Genomic DNA, 19,075 nt, shown 5'->3' with positions numbered 1-19,075 from the left:
AATGTGGTGGAAGTGAGCCTGTCATACGAGGTGCAATGTGGCTTCCACCAGCTTCTGTCTCTGGCTGTCTGCACTTGCCTTTGGATCCCCGCTGCCATCTTGTGAGGAAGTTCAAACCATGTGGAGGGGCCAAACAGAAAAATTCCAAGGGACGCGGGCTCAGCTAAGGTTCCAGCTAGCAGCCAATCTCAACCACCAGGCCAGACTTCAGATCAGAGCTACCCATAGAATTTTCTGTGATGGTGGAAATTTTCTGTTTGAGCTGTCTCAGATGGTAACTGACTACCACATGAGACTATTGAGAAGTTGTAATGTAGCTAATTTGAATGAGGAAGTGGATTTTAAATTTTAAAATTTAAACAACTACATGTGGCTAATGGCTGCCTCATTGGGCCATTTAGCCTTATCTGGTTGTAGCGCTCAGCCTTTGAATTGCCAGCAGAAGCAAAAGACATCATGGAGGAGAAACAAACCATCCCCATGGGGCCCTCTCAATATTCTTAGTTCTCATAAGCCCTGAGGAATAATAATTATTGTTAGCTTAAGCTACTCAGTTTTGGAGTGGTCTGTTACAGAGTAATCAATAATGAGTACGCTGTTTCTACTGTTTTGTTTTCTTGTCCTTTGTTTTTCCCTGTAAATCAAAATGTATAAGTCTTTCCCATCTTTAAAAAGCCCTTTAGCTTTGGGTTTGTGTCTCTGATATTCATGGCCAGGTTCTCTGAATGAGTTGTTTCCACTTCCCATCCTTGTTCACAGCTTATTCACTCCTCAACACCCATTAGGCTCTGGATACAAACGAGGCCATGGTAACATCAGTTCAGGCTGTTTCTCCCACTTAGAAAATGCAGGAGGAATGGACTATGTGTGGCCCTCATTGAAATGTGAACAGTCTGTCTGCCCCACGGTGTGGCCCAAAGGCTGCCATGAAAACAGCTCTTTCAAGCCGGGGTCTTTGCCTCCTTTTCTCTACGGGGTTCGGAACCAGTCATGGGGTATGTCCAGGCCAAGAAACAAAGCAGTTCTCTCCGTGGACACCTTCCTCTGCACACACCTCAGGAGCAACACACAAACCTCCCTTCCATAATCCCCATTCTCCCTGAAACTAGCCTGCCCGCCAGCCCTCAACTATCATCTGGGGGATCCCAAAGGAACTTTAGGATAGCCAAGTAAGTACAACTCCCAAATGTTATTTTTGCCCAGATTAGCCAGACATCTGGGTGGGGAATGTAAGTGAGGGTCTCGATTTCCTAGAACATACTACCTCTGTTACTTAAATGAGGAAATATGTCCATAACACCAGTTCTCTAGAGGTGGGGTAGGCCACCTTCTCTCTCCATTGAGAAAACACAAGTTCATCCCATGGGAAGCTGAAAAAACGCCTCCTTGTGCTCTGGAAGTTGTTGTTGTTTTTTTAATAGTCTCAGAAGGCCTGAAACATGGCATACTGGGTGATATCCAAAGACATCCAAAGGTTAAACAAGTTACATCAAGATTTGACTATTTGCAGTTCATGTTGGGGGTGCATGGTTCAGTATGTAACATATTCCAGTCCAGTATGAATGAAGCAATTTATAATGAAGCGTTCTAATTTGTTTGCAATGTCCCAAAGTATTACTGATTATGTTGTTTTATTACCATAATAAAAGTATTACTAATTATTGTAACTGAATCCACATAAACCATGTCACTCACTTCTCCCCCTACTAATCAGCGTGGGAACAGTAAATTAATAAATGCATTGGTTGCTAACCAAGTTATAAGCTTCCACATTTTTGGTCTAGTGAAAAAACTCAGTGGTATTAAACAGACTAGAATTTTGCAAGAGAAAAGGAAATACTATTTTTCCCAAGATGACATTCTTGGATAGCACTGTCAAAATATTGTCTGATAGGAAAAAATTGCAAGAATGATTAAACTTCTTGTGTATTTAATGGATGTTTCTTTTTGAGCATGAACTAGCACAAGTCCTTCTCAAAATCTTGTGAAGTAGATCGACTTCCTTTTAATTTGAATAAGCATACAATCCTCAAAATTATATTGATGTTTATTAAACTTCAACATTTTAAAGAAAATAGTTTAATATTATGGATACTTTTACCTTCACAATCTAATGTAACCGGGTTTGTTCTAGATCTTCCGATATAAATGTGGTAGAGTGGAAATTGTATTTAGAACACAAATTTGATAGTTCCAGAAACTGGCCAATTAGAATTATTAATCTCTAACTTGGATACTGATTCTTCTATGCAACAAAGCTAAAAGGAATTCCCTTTGCTGGTTTCTCGCTTGGGAATATCTGGGTGTGGTTTATTTTCTTCTCTAACTGAAACAAAGATTGTCAGGAAAATCTTTTACAACTAAAATTCTTTGTCTCACAAACAAGCTTAAGGAGGGGGGGAAAACAGTAGATCAAGTCTGCCTTAATCATTTGCTTATACTGGTGCATATATTGGATTTTTTCCAGGTACCCAAAAATAAAACGACAGGAAAGACATACGCAGCAGTATGTTTAAGCTACTGGCTCACACACATTTTAATGGCTGAAAGTACATTTAAAAAAATGAAGGCGGAAGAAAAACAGTAAGCAGTTATGAAATGTAACAAGGTTTCTTATTCTTTATTAGCTTAAAGGAAGCTAGAACCTGATAACAATATGCCACACATGGTTCAAAACTAAACAAAGGCTGCTTAGTTATTTACTTTGCATTTTATCCTTTTAGGAGGTGAGAAAAAAAAAAAACTCTATTGGCACTCGAGTTTATTTTCAATTAAAATCCCCATAAATTAGAAAACATCTCATAAAACACTGGAAATGGAAAAAAAATGTTACTCAGAAAAAATTTTAAGTGCTTGTTTTCTGTACTGCCTGCGGGTCATTTAAGTCTTATGAGATCTCTCAAAGAAAAAATTCAACCTCTGTGTTCATGTTGATGATAATATACATGTCTTGTCCTTTGATGCAAATAAGAGGAAAAACTCATACTTGTTCAGCTCTGAGAATTGAACCCCCCCTCCAATTCTGCCATTTACTCATGTCCCACATGAATAAAAGGATGCAGCTTAGAAACGAGAGCCTTGCTGTCATTGTATTTTTTCTAATTAAAATTCAGAGTATTAAACACAGTTGAGTACATCCATGCATACATGACATACCGTTATCACATACCGGAAGCTCCGATCCAGAGCACTGAGCAAAGGCTCATCTCATAACATCATTAAGATTCATTATACGCTACAGTTCAAAAAGGGTTTGTCAAAGCAAATAGTAATGGGCTGCCAGAAATGCACAAACAGAAATTTATATTAAATTGTCCTTTCCCTCGTTTTAAAGTATGGGAATCTATTGCATTCCCAGTGTATGAATTCGGAGCTGAACTTAAAAGTCTTACCGTTTCTTCAGATTGCAAAGCATTACCAAAATGGGATATTAAAAAAAATTAGGTGAATAATATTTGAATAACTGGGTGGGGGGTATAGTAATTGAGCATAATGACTGGATTGAAATAAAACAAATAGTGAAGGAGTGTGAAGGTAGATAGAACTCATGAGTCACGAGGCGGAATATTTAATTTGGAACAAGTGAAATAAAAGGATTGCTTTTTTTCCCCCCTTAAGAACCTTTGGTATTCTTTATGTTATAAGCTCTGAAAAGAAAGCTCTCTCATTAAAACATTTTTCCTTGCATATCCTGCTGCGAGAAGATGCCTGGGAAGACAAACTTCACATGCTGGCTTTCCGGCTGTAGTCGTAAGTATGATGTTATTCAGAGATTCGATGGTGAGAATTTATTTCTTTAAACTCGATACTTTTCTTTCCCGTGTTCATTGATCACGCATATGTGCTGAAACAAGAAAGGATTTAAACGCATAGGTTTCTTAACAAAATGTAATGCACTAATAACAGAATGTCATCTTGTAATTGGTTCTTTTTCATTCAAATATATGTGTGCAGTGATGTGTGTGTATGTGTGTATACACATACATTTATGTTATAGGTGTGTATACACACACACACATAAAATTTAAAGAGACCCATTTGAATGCTTGAAAAAGTTTCCTCATTATTCTGGTTTTTGAGCCTTATTCTGAGTGTGGCTCCCTAGGTCTATAACAACCAGAAATGCTGAAGGAGTGGTATGGTTAGCCATGGTGGAGACAGAAGTCTCCACCTGGTCAAATTACAGCCTCTAGGGAGAATGGAGAAACAGCCATGGTAAATACAACACTGGCTCTTACCTGATCCTTTTTAGGTAGCAAGAAATGTGTTGGGAATATGACAATATTCCTGAAAACAGGATAATGAAGTAGCTCACAGAATCAAAAGAAGAGCTAAGCAGTGAAGCAACTGGAAGGTGGGAATGGGGTAACTCCTGACTCCATCCCATGGTGCTTGTGGATTTTCTCTGTGGGGCCCTGTTGTTCAGTGGCAGAAGGTCAAAACCCCTTGATTTCTGTGACTTTTGCTTTAAATTTCTAATTCTTAGCAGAGAGAGAGATGATTGGTCCACTTTGGGTAGGGTGCCTACCTCTAGATCATTAAACATGGGTCAGGGTCACACAGCTCGGGGTCTACACTGGGGTTCCATGTGCCTATGTTGAAGCCACTTCTCCAAAAGAACAGTAGTTATAAACTGCATGCAACTGTAATTAGGATTATTGATGCAAAGTGCCCAGAATATTCCTGACACAGAAGATATTCAATAAGTGGATATCATTAATATCATTAATGATATCATTAATATCAATAAGTGGCAGCCATCATTACTACTATTTCAACAATGTGTTAAATTGACATTAACTGTTAAGTTCCTGCAAAAAGGAGGGTAGGGATTTGCGTGCATGACTTACATTCAGATCTCGGAAGTATTCATTGTAATCTAAGGCATAACCCACCACAAACAGATTTGGAATCTCAAATCCAACATCTGAGTAGAGAGAGGGGGAGAGAAAGGAATAAAATTTAGATAACATAAGTAGATAAGCCACCATAAGCTATTGTTGGCACTTAAAGCGTGAGGACCTTTCATTTAGGCAGAAGCAAGTGGGAAAAATGATAAGCAATGTATAGGATGAGCCTGATGGGACCTGGACCAGAGTGACCAGCTGGGGAGACAAGGTAAACAAGCAAACATACTAGGAAGAATGACTGCACTTCTGCCACCCAGAGCTGAGTAAGGAATCAGCCAGCCCAGCAGATAACACGAAGTATGCATGAGTTAGTCATGTAGCCCCACTGTTTCAAAGCGAGCAATAGCCAATGATATAATGCCAAAGGAAACACTTTGGAAGCATAAAGTGCTGTTCAAACAGAAGGTATTCCAGTACTGGGATATGTGACTAAGTGCATGGGCTATTGCCGCTGGAAAGCGCCCCTCCCACTGTGCTCAAAGTCCTCAGCTTGACAAGGGGCTGGAAAGCAAAACGTCAGGGACCACATGAAAGGAAGTAGGATTGTTCCGTTTAAGAAAGAGCACGCTAAGGGTTATTCTAACACGAGTCTTTGACTCCAGGATGCAGATGATATTAATTAGCTCTCTATCTCTATTGAGGGAAGAATGGCAGTAAATGGATTTAAATGCAGTATGAAGTACTTAGGCCAACCAAGGGAAGAATTTATTGAAAGGGAGATGATTTTTATTGAAAAGAATCCTTAACGAACAGACAGTAACTCTCCTTCTCCTTCTGTCTTGAAATGGAACAAATATGCCTATGATCCAGTGATTTTTCAAACTCTTTCCCGTTGTTTTTGAATCTGCTGGATACAAGGTTGCAGGTGAAAGATGTACTCGCTTACTTTCAGGAGGCGGTACTTTGGTGTAGCCAATGGTCTGACAGCACAGCGCAAGTTATCCTTCTGGTGACTACTCTCCACCATTTTGATCCCTATTGACCAGAGATGTTTTTATATGGAGGAAGCTGGTTCCTGCTTGCAGAAAGTGCCAGAGGAGAGGGACTTACTATCTAGAGGATTGCATCATATGTCACTGATAGAAAGCCCAGCTGGTCCTTCCAAACTGTAGGTTGCTTGAGAAAAAGAATCCAAGAGGAGAAGCAGGAGAAAAGATATCAGAGCATATAAATGGGAAAGAGCCCATTATGAGAAAGGAAGCAAAACTACCAAGCCTCAGAACTCCAGAAAGAAGAAACAGAGATTCTCAACCAGCTACAAGGATATCAGAAAATCCCAGGGAACCCTGGCTATAACTACAAAAATGACTTTACAGTGACCAATGCAATCTCTACAGTAGGCATGACAACCGGGCCTGGGGAAAGCCAGTTCAGAAGGCCAAACCTTCAGAGCTGTCACGGGATGAAAGAAGGACGTTGGGTCAGTGGATCAGGGGAATGGTTAGGAATCAGAGTGACCTATCTCTAGCTGCTAACTGGGTGCAGTTTCTACACTTCTATTTGCAATTACAGATGTTACTTACAGATGTAGTGCAAGGGTAACGGTAGTGTCTGGAACCAGACTGCCTGGGTGCAATACTGACTCTACTCTTACAGCAGTGTGACCTTGGAAAGCTCTCTAACCTCCAATTTCCTCATCTGTAAAATGGGCATAACAATAGCATCTACTTTAGAGGAATGGTGTGAGGATTACAGGTGTTATTCTCTGTGTAGCTCTTAGAAGATTACAGGGCACACCATAAACTCTTACTAGTGTTACCTGCTAATATTTTATTCATGTGGTTGCCGTAAATGACACACAAAAAATCTGTAGTTAGTTGGATATGTCTGAAGTGAATGTCTTTCAACTTCAGTTAAAATCTTATCTATACAAAATCTTAGAAGATTTCTGATTACTCACTTTGCCTAACCCTACCGCATCCAGATTATGCTCCCCAAGCCAGTAACTGGACAGAAACATCTGCCCAGAACTGACGTTGGGTCTGTCTGCTCAGAACTGATGTCCAGATTTAATACATCCAGCATAGGAATGAAATTTGTTTTTAGAAAAAAGAATCACTGGCGAAATGTCATTGGCATACTCCCCATCCATAGTGTGCTTCTCTCGCTCTGATGTTTTTTCAGCTTGCTGATGAGAACCGTAGCCAAATTATCCCAGGGGCTTTTGAGCAAATGTAAGTTACAAAAATCAAGCTGAAGTCTGCCTATGCAAGTGAAAAAAATGGCCTCTCGTGTTAGAATAATAAATAATCAAGCTGCTTGCTTATTCTTCCTGGCATCGGAACTATTCGTATTATGGGGAGGTGGGCAGCCGAGTGCCCTAGCTGAGGTTAAGTCCTCCAGAACACATATCTGAAGGCAAGTGTGAAGATGGTATCTGGAGCTCTTTGCTCTGCTAATTCTCTGTGTTCTTGAACTTTTCTTTGGAGATGATGGGAGGCGTCTCAGGTTTCCCCTCCTGCGTGCTAAGATTCAGGTTTGTGGAAGGTCAGCATTGGGCACTGTCCGGTGACAGTTCTTGGAGACAGAACGGGAATCCTATGCCTTTACAGTGCCTTCCCAATGTCTGACTGAAAAGGGCAGTCGCAGAGGCAAGGATCCTGTGTGCCAGCCAGTCTGGTGGGGTCAAGTCTCCCTCAACCCCCTGCAACCGATTAGCTGTGTTCTTTGGCTTTAAGGTGCTATGGAAACCCTAGAACTAAAAGTATCCAATGCACATGACAGAGTTTCTGTGAAAAACGCAAACTGGAAAGTTAAAAACCCTTGTTGTAAAGGGTTCTTTCCTCCCGCCAAGGCTGGGGAGACCTCGGGAGATTTGGGGGACCATCAAACCTTCATAGCTTCCGCCTCACGTGGAGTGCCAGCATACAGGAAACAGAGATTCTTAAAGGGGAAACACCACCACCAGCCAACCAATCGACCCACAAAAGCCAGAAGGACTTACAGTCAGGTCTAAAGCCATCACTTCTAGGTGTTCTCTTCACCAACAAACTACCGTGAAAAAAAAATGGTGTTTAGTGATCCAGATATAACTTCTGTGAATTACAAATAGAATTGAACATCATTAAAATATGTATTTCCCCCCCGGAGCGAGTGGGGCACCCTCACCGCGCTCTAATTCATGCTCCTGCTACCGTGGCATCACATCAGCGATTCTAGATAAAAGGGAGAGGGGCCCTGGCACCAGGCTCAGCCAGCTGCTCCTGGAAACAGCTAATGGAGGCACAGACACCCAGCAAAGCATGCCTTCGTCCCCTTCCTCTCTCTCAGGCCAGCGGTCAAATGGGCTATTTGTTCAGTGTGGTCAAACCGTAACACCCCAGGCCGGGGGTCACCGGTTTGGAATAGACTGCTCTCTTTGGAAACAGCATTCCGTGTTAGCTTCCTTCTCCGGCTGACTTGCAAAGACAGAAGCAACAATGCTGTGAATGTCCTACTCACCTGGCTACCTTAATCATGTTGGGCTTGTATTTCTCTATGCTGCTGAGCAGCGCCTTCATGGTCCTCCCCGTTCCAACAACATCCTTTGCAAAGAGGACAGACAAATTCAGCCCCAATGCATCTGGGCAGCATAATAGATTTTTCCTCCAGACAGATGACTGTAGTCCTTATTAATAATGCATCACAATTAGAACTGCCATCGAATGGGGTCAAAGTAGGAAGCAGAGTTGGTTATATTTTTTAGACAGGTGCCTGTCTCTGAAGCTGGGTGTAGGGGAATATATTGGCGAATTATTTCCTCTTGGAGTCCTTCAGCTGTGTTGAAAGCTAAGTTCGGCCTTCTGGAGAGCATGTGGGGCTGCTCGCTGAGTACATTTGGACTCGTGCATGCACATTCAAGGACTAAATTTGGCCCTGAGGTTATGCACAACACAATACGGGACGCATGAATTTTCATGGACATGGGATGTACATCTGAATACACTGAATGGATAAACACCTCCCCCTTGCCCTCCCCAGTCAATAGGGGATTCTACGGCTGGGAAGAGAGATGTGTCTGGGCGGCAGCTGGTGACAGCCTGTGAATTCTGAGGGTGCGAGGCTGCAGTGAGCCTCGGCTCATCTCTGCTGATGAGCTGCTGCGCAATTAGAGGAGAATGGGCAGCAGAAATGCATTGTCCTTGGGACAGAAATCAGCTGTCAGGAGCTGATTATCAAAACAACAGGTCTGAATTTAGCCAGGGTTGGGCAATTCGTTTGGCTAGAGGGTCTACTTCAGGGGTAATGCCCGAGCCAGGACGACTGCAGATACATATGGCACACACAGGCGATTGTGTAACAAAAGCTTGAAAACAGCTCCCTTGAATTGTTGCCAGCTGATAAGACAGGCGTGCTCTTGAAGGAAAAGTGGCCATTTGCTGATTTGGTCCACTGCCGCTCTGGGGCCCACTCTGTCTCATTTATTTAGCAGAAAAATTAAATTCTCGCTTTCTCTTGGGTTGCCATTTTAAAATTGATTGCATTTATCCTTTGGTTGCTGAAGGTAGAATTGTTTGAAGTCATTAGAGATCATTAGCACAATGAAGCAACGGTGAAAAGAGTTCAAACCTTGGTTTTACCATTAAACACATTTGGTTCTGTTGGGCTAGTTTCCTCTTCTGTAAAAATGCCTAACTCGCAAATAAGTATAAGAACCGATTCAGACATAAAAATGGATAAAGTACTACAAAACTATTATTGCAAAGCTCTTATTCTGAATTGTTTGAAGCCACTGGTTCTAGTTGGCTCCTAGGCAGTATATCTGGAGAACCATGTGCATAGTGGAAATTCAATAAATCCTTGACCAATTTGATAATAAGTTCTAGATTTCAAAACTCAACATTAGATTCTTTCAGCTAACAAATGTGGGTAAGGAAAAGTCAGCTTACCTCAACAATGAGGACGTTCTGAAATTAAAAACAAAAGAAAACAGTTATTTAGAATATGATGTAAACATGGCTCACAAGATAGACACACATTTTTGCTGAAAGTTAGGAATTTCACAATTTGCTTAGCTGGCCATCTGCCATCCATCTCATCCAAATGCTTGGAGGTAATCTAGGTTTTACAGATTTATTTTAACAGTCTCGGCAATTTCCTGATGCTGCAATATTGGTATCTACATTCAGGGGAGCAGCAAGGTCATCTCGGACCCTATACCTGTCTGAAGAGCTATTCACAAGGCATTCCACGTCCATAATTCTGGCAAGCAGCCCCATTCCAGAATTCTTTGGCATACAAAGTCTACTAAGAGTTTACCAGGAAAACAAGCCACATAAGCTACGTTGTTAATGGAGAAAGTGCTCTGCAGATGAATCACAGACTCAGCTGGGACAGTCCTAATCCTGCGTCGCCACCTGTCATTGAGGATTCTGTATTTACTCTTGAACGTTCAACCTTGAGGAAGGGGTGGACTAGGGAGAGTGATGTGAAGTGCCTGGTTGATGTTTTTTGAAACATGGTCGGGTTCCTTGCTATGTGCTCTCAAGGCATACCTCTCCTTTCCCCCTAAAAACATTGATTATGTTTCATTTCAATTCCTGGTTGATACTTGTCTTCCCACTAGATATAAACTCCATGACAGTGGAAATCATGTTTGTCTTGCTTACTATTGTAGTCTCAGCCCCTCGCACATATACTTGCATATAGATGCTCAGTAGTTTATTAAGTGGAGGAATAATAACCGATTACACTGTTTAATTAATTAAAACTAACCCATTAAATGGATTCATAGTTACAAATCAATACTATCCCATCAAATTAAAATATGACTGTTAATATGGCATTGCAATGAACTTAAGGTGTGGATATTCCCTCAATGTACTGTTGTCTTTCTTTAGATAATTCTTCATTTATCCCTATGATTCACATAATACTTTAAAAATTCTATCAAGCCTTACACCTTAGAAATCTTACTTGTCTAATGCCAAAGAGATTTAAGTAATAAAAATGTTAATCAACCAACCCAAACCATATTACTGCATGTGTCCAATGTTTCTTAGAAGGAAATCTCTTTCTGGAAGTGTTTTGCTCCCAAGTATTTTTCATCATTAAATACATTTAAAAATCTTAGTTTTACAATTAAAATGTAAAGTTATCGTGTCTGTATCCCTTAGGACCACAGGAACAGAGGAGTCCCCTTGGTAATCTGAGCACATTTGCTATGTTCTTGACAATGAACCCATAACAGTTAGGATGCGCCATTTTAGTTTGATTGACGCTTACCAACCATGCCCATTAACCAACCTGAATACTTGGAGAACACTTGGTTAATTTAATTCCTTAGTTCATAATCTCTTTTTGTTTCAATCTAATAAGGAAAACCCTTTTAAAACTCTGTTAGTCTGCATTCTTGCCTAATTAAATAAAGTGCACTGAACATAATTAAATCTGTTTTTTCAAAGTTTAGAACCTTGCAAAACAAGAGTCATCTTTGAAAAGATTACCTATAAATATAAGATAGAATGGTGGCTGGGAAGTGGGACTTGAATGTATACTAATCCAGAGATATATTGTTAAAATTACTTAAACACATTTTAATTTTTTTTAATGTTTTATTTATTTCTGAGAGAGAGAGAGAGAGAGAGAGAGAGACAACATGACCAGGGGAGGGTCAGAGAGAGAGGGAGACACAGAATCTGAAACAGGCTCCAGGCTCTGAGCCAGCTGTCAGCAGAGTCTGACGCGGGGCTCGAACCCACAAACCGTGAGATCATGACCTGAGCCGAAGCCGGATGCTTAACCGACTGAGCCACCCAGGTGCCCCACTTAAACACATTTTAAAAGCAAGGTAATGACATATGTGCTCAAATAGAAAAGTCAAAAGATGTTATAAATATTGATGAGCATGTAACTGTAAAGTATTTAAAATGCTTATGTACTTTATGTTTAAAGTTATCATGGCATTCTATGTAATGCGTAGCCACAATATTGTCACGTCTAGCAAAAATGACAATCATCTATTTTGGTTTTTTCATTTGTTCCAGTTTTATTGAGATATAATTGACATACACTGTGTAAGTTTAAGGTGTACCATATAATGCTTTGACTTATATATATTATTGAGTAATTACCTAAACAAATTTACTTAGCGCCTATCATCTCATATAGATACAACAAAAGAAGACAGCAAAAAAGGAAAACATTATTTTTTCCCTTATGATGAAAACTCTTAGGATTTATTCTCTTAACAACCTTCCTGTATATCACAGAGCAATGTCAGCTACAGTCATGATAGTGTATATTTCATCCCTAATACTTATTTATTATCTTATAACTTATTATTTATCTTATAACTAAAAGTTTTTACCTTTTGACCACCTTCACCTGATTTCCCTGCCCCCTACCCCCACCTCAGGGAAGCACAAATCTGATCTCTTTTTCTATGAGTTTGGTTTTTGTGTTGTTTTGTTTTAGATTCCATGTATAAGTAAGATCACACAGTAATTGTCTTTATCTGTCTGATTTACCTCACTTAGCATAATGCTCTCAAGGTCTATCCATGCTGTTGTAAATGGCAGGATTTCCTAGTCTGTTATTGCTGAATAATATTCCATCATGTGTGTGAGTGCGTGCGTGCGTGCGTGCGTGTGTGTGTGTATCACAATTTCTCTATCTGGCAATAATTTCTTTTTTTAATGTTTATTTATTTTTGAGAGAGACAGAGAGTGAGTGGGGGAGGGGCAGAGAGAGGAGACACAGAATCTGAAGCAGGTTCCAGGCTCCAAGCTGTCAGCATAGAGTCCAACGCAGGGCTCAAACCCATGAACTCTGAAATCATGACCTGAGTCACTCAAGCGCCCCTGGCAATAATTTCTTAATATCATACAAAATCTAGTACATATTTCAATTTCCCCAGTTGTCTTTATTTTTTTTAGGTTTATTTATTTATTTTGAGAAAGAGCAAGCACAAGTGGGGAGAGACAGAGAAAGAAGGAGAGAGAGAGAATCTCAAGCAGGTTCTGTGCTGACAACATGGAGCCTGATGCTGGGCTCCATCTCACAAACTGTAAGATCAGGCCCTGAACCAAAATCAAGAGTCGGATGTTTGACCAACTGAGCCACCCAGGTGCCCCTCTCAAGTTGTCTTTAAAATGGCCTTTGTAGCTGCTTTGTCTAATTGAAGCCCATGCATTGGGTCTTTAATTCTCTTTTAATTTAAAATAGTCTCTCTTACTGTACTTCTGTTTCTCATTTTAGTAATTTTAGACATCATTTATTTGCTATATTATATAATGATGAGAACTTAGTTCTTATATACTATCTCACTTCTCTTTTCCATCTCCCAGTGCAGATGCTTCGTTATGACTGTATCTTCTTGTACTGCTCACATTTTTTCCCTACTGCAGAGCCAAGTAGAGTACTATAATTATGTTTCCTTTTAAAGTTTCTTTTCTTCTAATTGTTTCTCTGTCACCATCCTGTGTGTTAAACTGCAATAACCCCCCTTCCCTCCCCTTCCCTCCCCTCCCCTCCCCTCCCCTTCCTTCCTTTCTTTCTTTCTTTCTTTCTTTCTTTCTTTCTTTCTTTCTTTCTTTCTTTCTTTCTCTCTTTCTCTCTTTCTCTCTTTCTCTCTTTCTTTCTTTCCAAGCTAGTCTTTCTTGGAAGGCTTATTATGAGGAAAACATTGGTTAATTATGGTTTAACTATATTTCTCAAAGAATTTTGGAGGATTAAGGAGGCTAAGTAGGTTGGTAATATCTGTAACAACACAAAAAACTTTCTGAGTTGTGTACAGTATTTAAAAATTAAAATTATTTAGTGGGTTCACAAATGATGGGCAAGGGAATACTGATATGAAAAAAATCTCCTATTGAAAGGGAGCTCGGTAGAAACTTAGAATTTTTTAGCGACTTAAATAGAGTGGTCATTACTTATATATTTATTTTCCTTTAAGAACACTACACTGTGTTTTCAAATTCTTTCCTTAGTAATATGTGGGTTTATTGTCTGGATTGTTAGTGGACTACTTGTTGTATGAAAAGCTCACTTCCAATAAAGCAATGCCTTTAGTACCTTTGGAAGATTGCCATACAAAACAAGAAGACCGAGAGTACAGAGAAAGTGACTACCCCAACTTTGGAAGAATTTTCACTAGTGTCTAAGAGAACTAATCTCTTTAAACTTTAATATATCAGGATTCACTCCACAAGCTAAAGGACAAAGACAAATTCATCTTTATAACATGGAGACCAGTATTACAGGTGCTCAAGGAATGACCATGGAACAAATTAACAATTTTGACCTCATTTCTTTCTCTAGTTCATTATTCTTTTGACACATGTCCTCCATTTTTCCCCTCAATGATGTATAAGTCTTCCTTAACTGAGCTATAATTAATGTCTACTACTTTTAATTTTGCACTAAGAAATCCTCCAACGCCCCCACCTGTTTTTTTGAGTGTCAACCTTGGAAATTTTTAAAATAATTTTTTTAAGTTTATGTATTCATTATTGAGAGAGAGAGAGCACAAGCTGGGGAGGAGCAGAGAGATGGGGGAGACACAGAATCCAAAGCAGGCTCCAGACTCCTAGCTGCCAGCACAAAGCTTCCATGCAGGGCTTGAACCCACAGACTGGGAGATCATGACCTGAGCTGAAGTCAGACATTTAACCGAATGAGCCACTCACGCCCCCCCCCCCGCCCCCGACATTTTTCAGTGCCTCCTAAGCACTTCCAATCTGATAACTCAGATCACTGAATCTGAGGTGCTCGCCAGTTACTGACTACGCCATCTCGTTACACCCAGACAGTAAAGAAAGTCTGCAACCTGGGGGCAGCAGGCCAATATTCTATGGGGAGTCTCTGGAGCACATCCTTTCTTTGCTGTGGTGCGATCCCGAGGGAAGCAAATCCCCTCACTTTCCCTGAAGAAAAAGAAAGGGAAGAAGAAAAAGAAGAAGAAAAGAAAGAAGGAATTATACAAATCTCAGTGGTTTTCTTACATAGATTGCTCCCACTTTCAGTCTCTTAAGATGCAAAATGATTAGCACAGCACAGTCTCATCTTCGGCAGCATAGTTTTGTGGCTGTGGTCATGCTGAGCAGAGGGATGGCAGTAATGATGATGGGCTCATTGTGGGTGTGGAGCATGGGTACGAGTGTGAATACGAGCCCCATGGAGAAAGGAATGTAGTTCAGCATTTCACTTTATGTGATAATTCCCAAAATTGCCAGAATCATCAGTCGGTGGGCATTTCCGTTATTGTTCTCAGCCTCGTCAGATGCAATAAAAAGGAATGATTTAAATAGTTAAGGCAGCCAAGGAGGAAATTTGGCAGGTTCTGATGCTTCATTCTGGCATTTGATTAGAAACCTATTTGGTGGGGGAAGGCGGCATGTCTCCTGAAATCTTGCACTTAACCTGCACATCTGTGCTTTCCCGTTGCCAGATCTGGGTCTGTTTCCGAGCATTTGGTTTTATTCCACCCCTTTCAGAGATTTCTCTTGAACATGAATAAAATCTTCTTGCTTTAATGGATACACACATTTTATGAAGTGCCAGGATTAAATCAACTTTGAAAAAACATCAGCTAGAGAGCACGTTGTGCAGACAGCTTGAGCACACCGAGGAAAATGCTTTTAAACATTGTGAGTTGAGGCCATTTAACTTAATCATTGAGGGTTCCCTTTATTCAAGAGCCATGACCTATTTACAACCATGACTCAGCCAGCTTCCCTTATGAGCTTCCTTTTCTTTGCTTTAAAGAAAGGACAGAGGCAAGAGAGAGAGAAAAAAGAAGGAAGGAAGCAAAGAAAGAAGAAAAGAAGGAAAGAAAAGTAAAGAAAGAAACCAAGAAAGAGAAAGAGCCAAGAGGGCTCTTTTCTAAAGAGCCTTTTCTAAAGGTCCAAGGGGGTACAGTGTCTCTTTTCTAAATATTTTGACTCACACATCTTTAGAAAGTTTAAGAAGTTACATAGTACAGCTATGGTGCTTATATAATGTGTGGAGAATTATACAGGTGAGCTATGTCTCTACATTTTTAAAAGTTCTTTTATAAGAAAATTAGAGTTTTAAAAAATCTTTCCTAGCCCTCCCTCCTACATTCATCATTTTGCTCTTCCGCTGCTCCCTTGGACAGTGCCCTGTCTTCTGCTATGTTCCTACTTTGCTCCTATGGTTTCGGTGCTCATGTTTCCTCGACCCACATGGCTTCCTGACTAGTTTCTTTGCCTGGAGTCTCATTCCCATCCTCAGTTAGTCTATCCTCTATCAAGGTAATTTTCCCAAAACACAATTTTTTAAAAACTTTATTTAGGGGCGCCTGGGTGGCTTAGTTGGTTAAACGTCTGACTTTCGCCTAGGTCATGATCTCGCGGTTCGTGGGTTCCAGCCCCGCGTCGGGCTCTGTGCTGACTGCCAGCTCAGAGCCTGGAGCCTGTTTCGGAGTCTGTGACTCCCTCTCTCTCTGATCCTCCCCTGCTCACGCTGTCTCTCTCTCTCTCTCTCTCTCATAGAAATAAATAAAAAACATTAAAAAAACATGAAAACTTTATATATTTATTTTGAGGAGAGAGAGAGAAGCACACATGGGGGAGGGGCAGAGAGAGAGAGAGAGAGACAGAGAACTCCAAGTAGGCTCTGCGCTGACAGCGGGGCTTGATCTCATGAACAGTTGAGATTATGACCTGAGCTGAAATCAAGAGTTGGCTGCTCAACCGACTGAGCCACTAATGTGCCCCGCAAAGCACAACTTCTTGATGTCGCTTCTCAAAAATCTTTGCAACTCCTCTTTGCTTTTCTCTGCAAATTAAATTCTTTCTTAAAAGTTTTTTAAATGTTTATTTACTTTTAAATTGGACAACTTAGAAGAAATGGACAAATTCCTAAACACACACTCACTACCAAAATTCACACGGGAAGAAATAGAATACCTGAACAGACCCATAACGAGTGAAGAAATCGAATCAGTGATCAAAAATCTCCCAACAAATAAGAGCCCTGGACCTGATGGCTTCCCTGGGGAATTCTACCAGACATTTAAAACAGAATTAATCCCAATTCTTCTCAAGCTATTCCAAAAAATAGAAGTCGAAGGAAAACTCCCGGACTCATTTTATGAAGCCAGCATCACTCTGATTCCCAAGCCAGACAGAGATCCAGCAAAAAAAGAGAACTATAGGCCAATATCCTTGATGAATACGGATGCAAAAATTCTCAACAAGATCCTTGCAAATCGAATCCAGCAGCATATCAAAAGAATCATCCACCAAGATCAAGTGGGATTCATTCCTGGGTTACAGGGCTGGTTCAACATTCGCAAATCAATCAATGTGATACATCATATCAATAAAAGAAAAGATAAAAACCATATGATCCTGTCAATAGATGCAGAAAAAGCATTTGACAAAATACAGCATCCCTTCTTAATAAAGACTCTCGAGAAAGTTGGGATAGAAGGAACCTACTTAAACATCATCAAAGCCATCTATGAGAAGCCTTCAGCTAACATCATCCTCAACGGGGAAAAACTGAGAGCTTTCCCCCTGAGATCAGGAACACGACAGGGATGTCCACTCTCACCACTGTTGTTTAACATAGTGCTGGAAGTCCTAGCATCAGCCATCAGACAACAAAAGGAAATCAAAGGCATCAGAATTGGCAAAGAGGAAGTCAAACTTTCACTCTTCGCAGATGACATGATACTCTACATAGAAAACCCGACAGACTCCACCAGAAGCCTACTAGAACTGATCCAAGAATTCAGCCAAGTTGCAGGGTACAAAATCAACGTACAGAAATCGGTTGCATTTTTATACACCAATAATGAAGCAACAGAAAGAGAAATCAAGAAACTGATCCCATTCACAATTGCACAAAAAACCATAAAATACCTCGGAATAAACCTAACCAAGGATACAAGAGATCTGTATGATGAAAACTATAGAAAACTTATGAAGGAAATTGAAGAAGACACAAAGAAATGGAAAAACATTCCATGCTCATGGATAGGAAGAATAAATATAGTTAAGATGTCATTACTACCTAAAGCACTCTACACATTCAATGCAATTCCAATCAAAATTGCACCAGCATACTTCTCAAAACTAGAACAAACTATCCAAAAATTTGTATGGAACCACAAAAGACCCCGAATAGCCAAAGTAATACTGAAAAATAAAACCAAAACGGGAGGTATCACCATCCCAGACTTCAGCCTCTACTACAAAGCTGTCATCCTCAAGACAGTATGGTATTGGCACAAAAACAGACACATAGACCAATGGAACAGAATTGAGAACTCAGAAGTGGACCCAAAAGTATACAGCCAACTGATCTTTGACAAAGCAGGAAAGAATATCCAATGGAAAAAAGACAGCCTTTTTAACAGATGGTGTTGGGAGAACTGGACAGCAACATGCAGAAGAATGAAACTAGATCATTTTCTCACACCATGCACAAAAATCAACTCAAAATGGATAAAGGACCTGAACGTGAGACAGGAAACTATCAACACCCTAGAGGAGAAAGCAGGAAACAACCTCCTTGACCTCCACCGCAGCAACTTCTTACTTGACACATCCCCAAAAGCAAGGGAATCAAGAGCAAAAATAAACTGTTGGGACCTCATCAAGATTAAAAGCTTCTGCACAGCCAAGGAAACAACCCAGAAAATTAATAGGCAACCAACGGAATGGGAAAAGATAGTTGCAAATGACATATCAGATAAAGGGTTAATATCCAGAATCTATAAGGAACTCACCAAACTACACGCCCGAAAAACAAACAACCCAGTGAAGAAATGGGCAGAAGACATGAACAGACACTTCTCCAAAGAGGACATCCAGATGGCCAACAGACACATGAAACGATGCTCAGCATCCCTCCTCATCAGGGAAATACAAATCAAAACCACACTGAGATACCACCTCACGCCAGTCAGAGTGGCTAAAATGAGCAAATCAGAGAACTCTAGATGCTGGCGAGGATGTGGAGAAACGGGCACCCTCCTACACTGTTGGTGGGAATGTAAACTGGTACAGCCCCTCTGGAAAACAGTGTGGAGGTTCCTCAGGAAACTAACAATAGAACTCCCTTATGACCCAGCAATAGCACTGCTAGGAATTTACCCAAGGGATACAGAAATGCTGAGGCATAGGAGCACATGTACCCCAATGTTCATAGCAGCACTCTCCACAATAGCTAAAACATGGAAAGAGCCTAAGTGTCCATCAACAGATGAATGG

At 40.5% G+C, this 19,075-nt stretch overlaps 1 protein-coding gene across 1 annotated transcript in view; it reads right to left on the bottom strand.

The window, feature by feature from the left end:
• Window positions 1-2,594: 2,594 nt before the first annotated feature.
• The window catches only part of PRTFDC1 (phosphoribosyl transferase domain containing 1), a 100,372-nt gene continuing 83,891 nt past the window's right edge, over window positions 2,595-19,075 (bottom strand). Inside the window, exons 5-9 of the mRNA XM_039233054.1 lie at window positions 9,779-9,796; window positions 8,352-8,434; window positions 7,855-7,901; window positions 4,851-4,927; window positions 2,595-3,844 (exon numbers count right to left, since the gene is read on the bottom strand). Coding sequence (XP_039088985.1) covers window positions 3,797-3,844; window positions 4,851-4,927; window positions 7,855-7,901; window positions 8,352-8,434; window positions 9,779-9,796 — 273 coding nt within the window. The 3' untranslated portion in view covers window positions 2,595-3,796. The remainder of the gene's footprint in view (window positions 3,845-4,850; window positions 4,928-7,854; window positions 7,902-8,351; window positions 8,435-9,778; window positions 9,797-19,075) is intronic.

This window comes from Hyaena hyaena, unplaced genomic scaffold, assembly GCF_003009895.1.
Source record: "Hyaena hyaena isolate Hyena2069 unplaced genomic scaffold, ASM300989v1 scaffold_72, whole genome shotgun sequence".
In the NCBI taxonomy this organism is placed as follows: Eukaryota; Metazoa; Chordata; class Mammalia; order Carnivora; family Hyaenidae; genus Hyaena; species Hyaena hyaena.
Note: the sequence above shows the minus strand (reverse complement) of the source record. Positions and strands in the feature narration are given on the sequence as shown.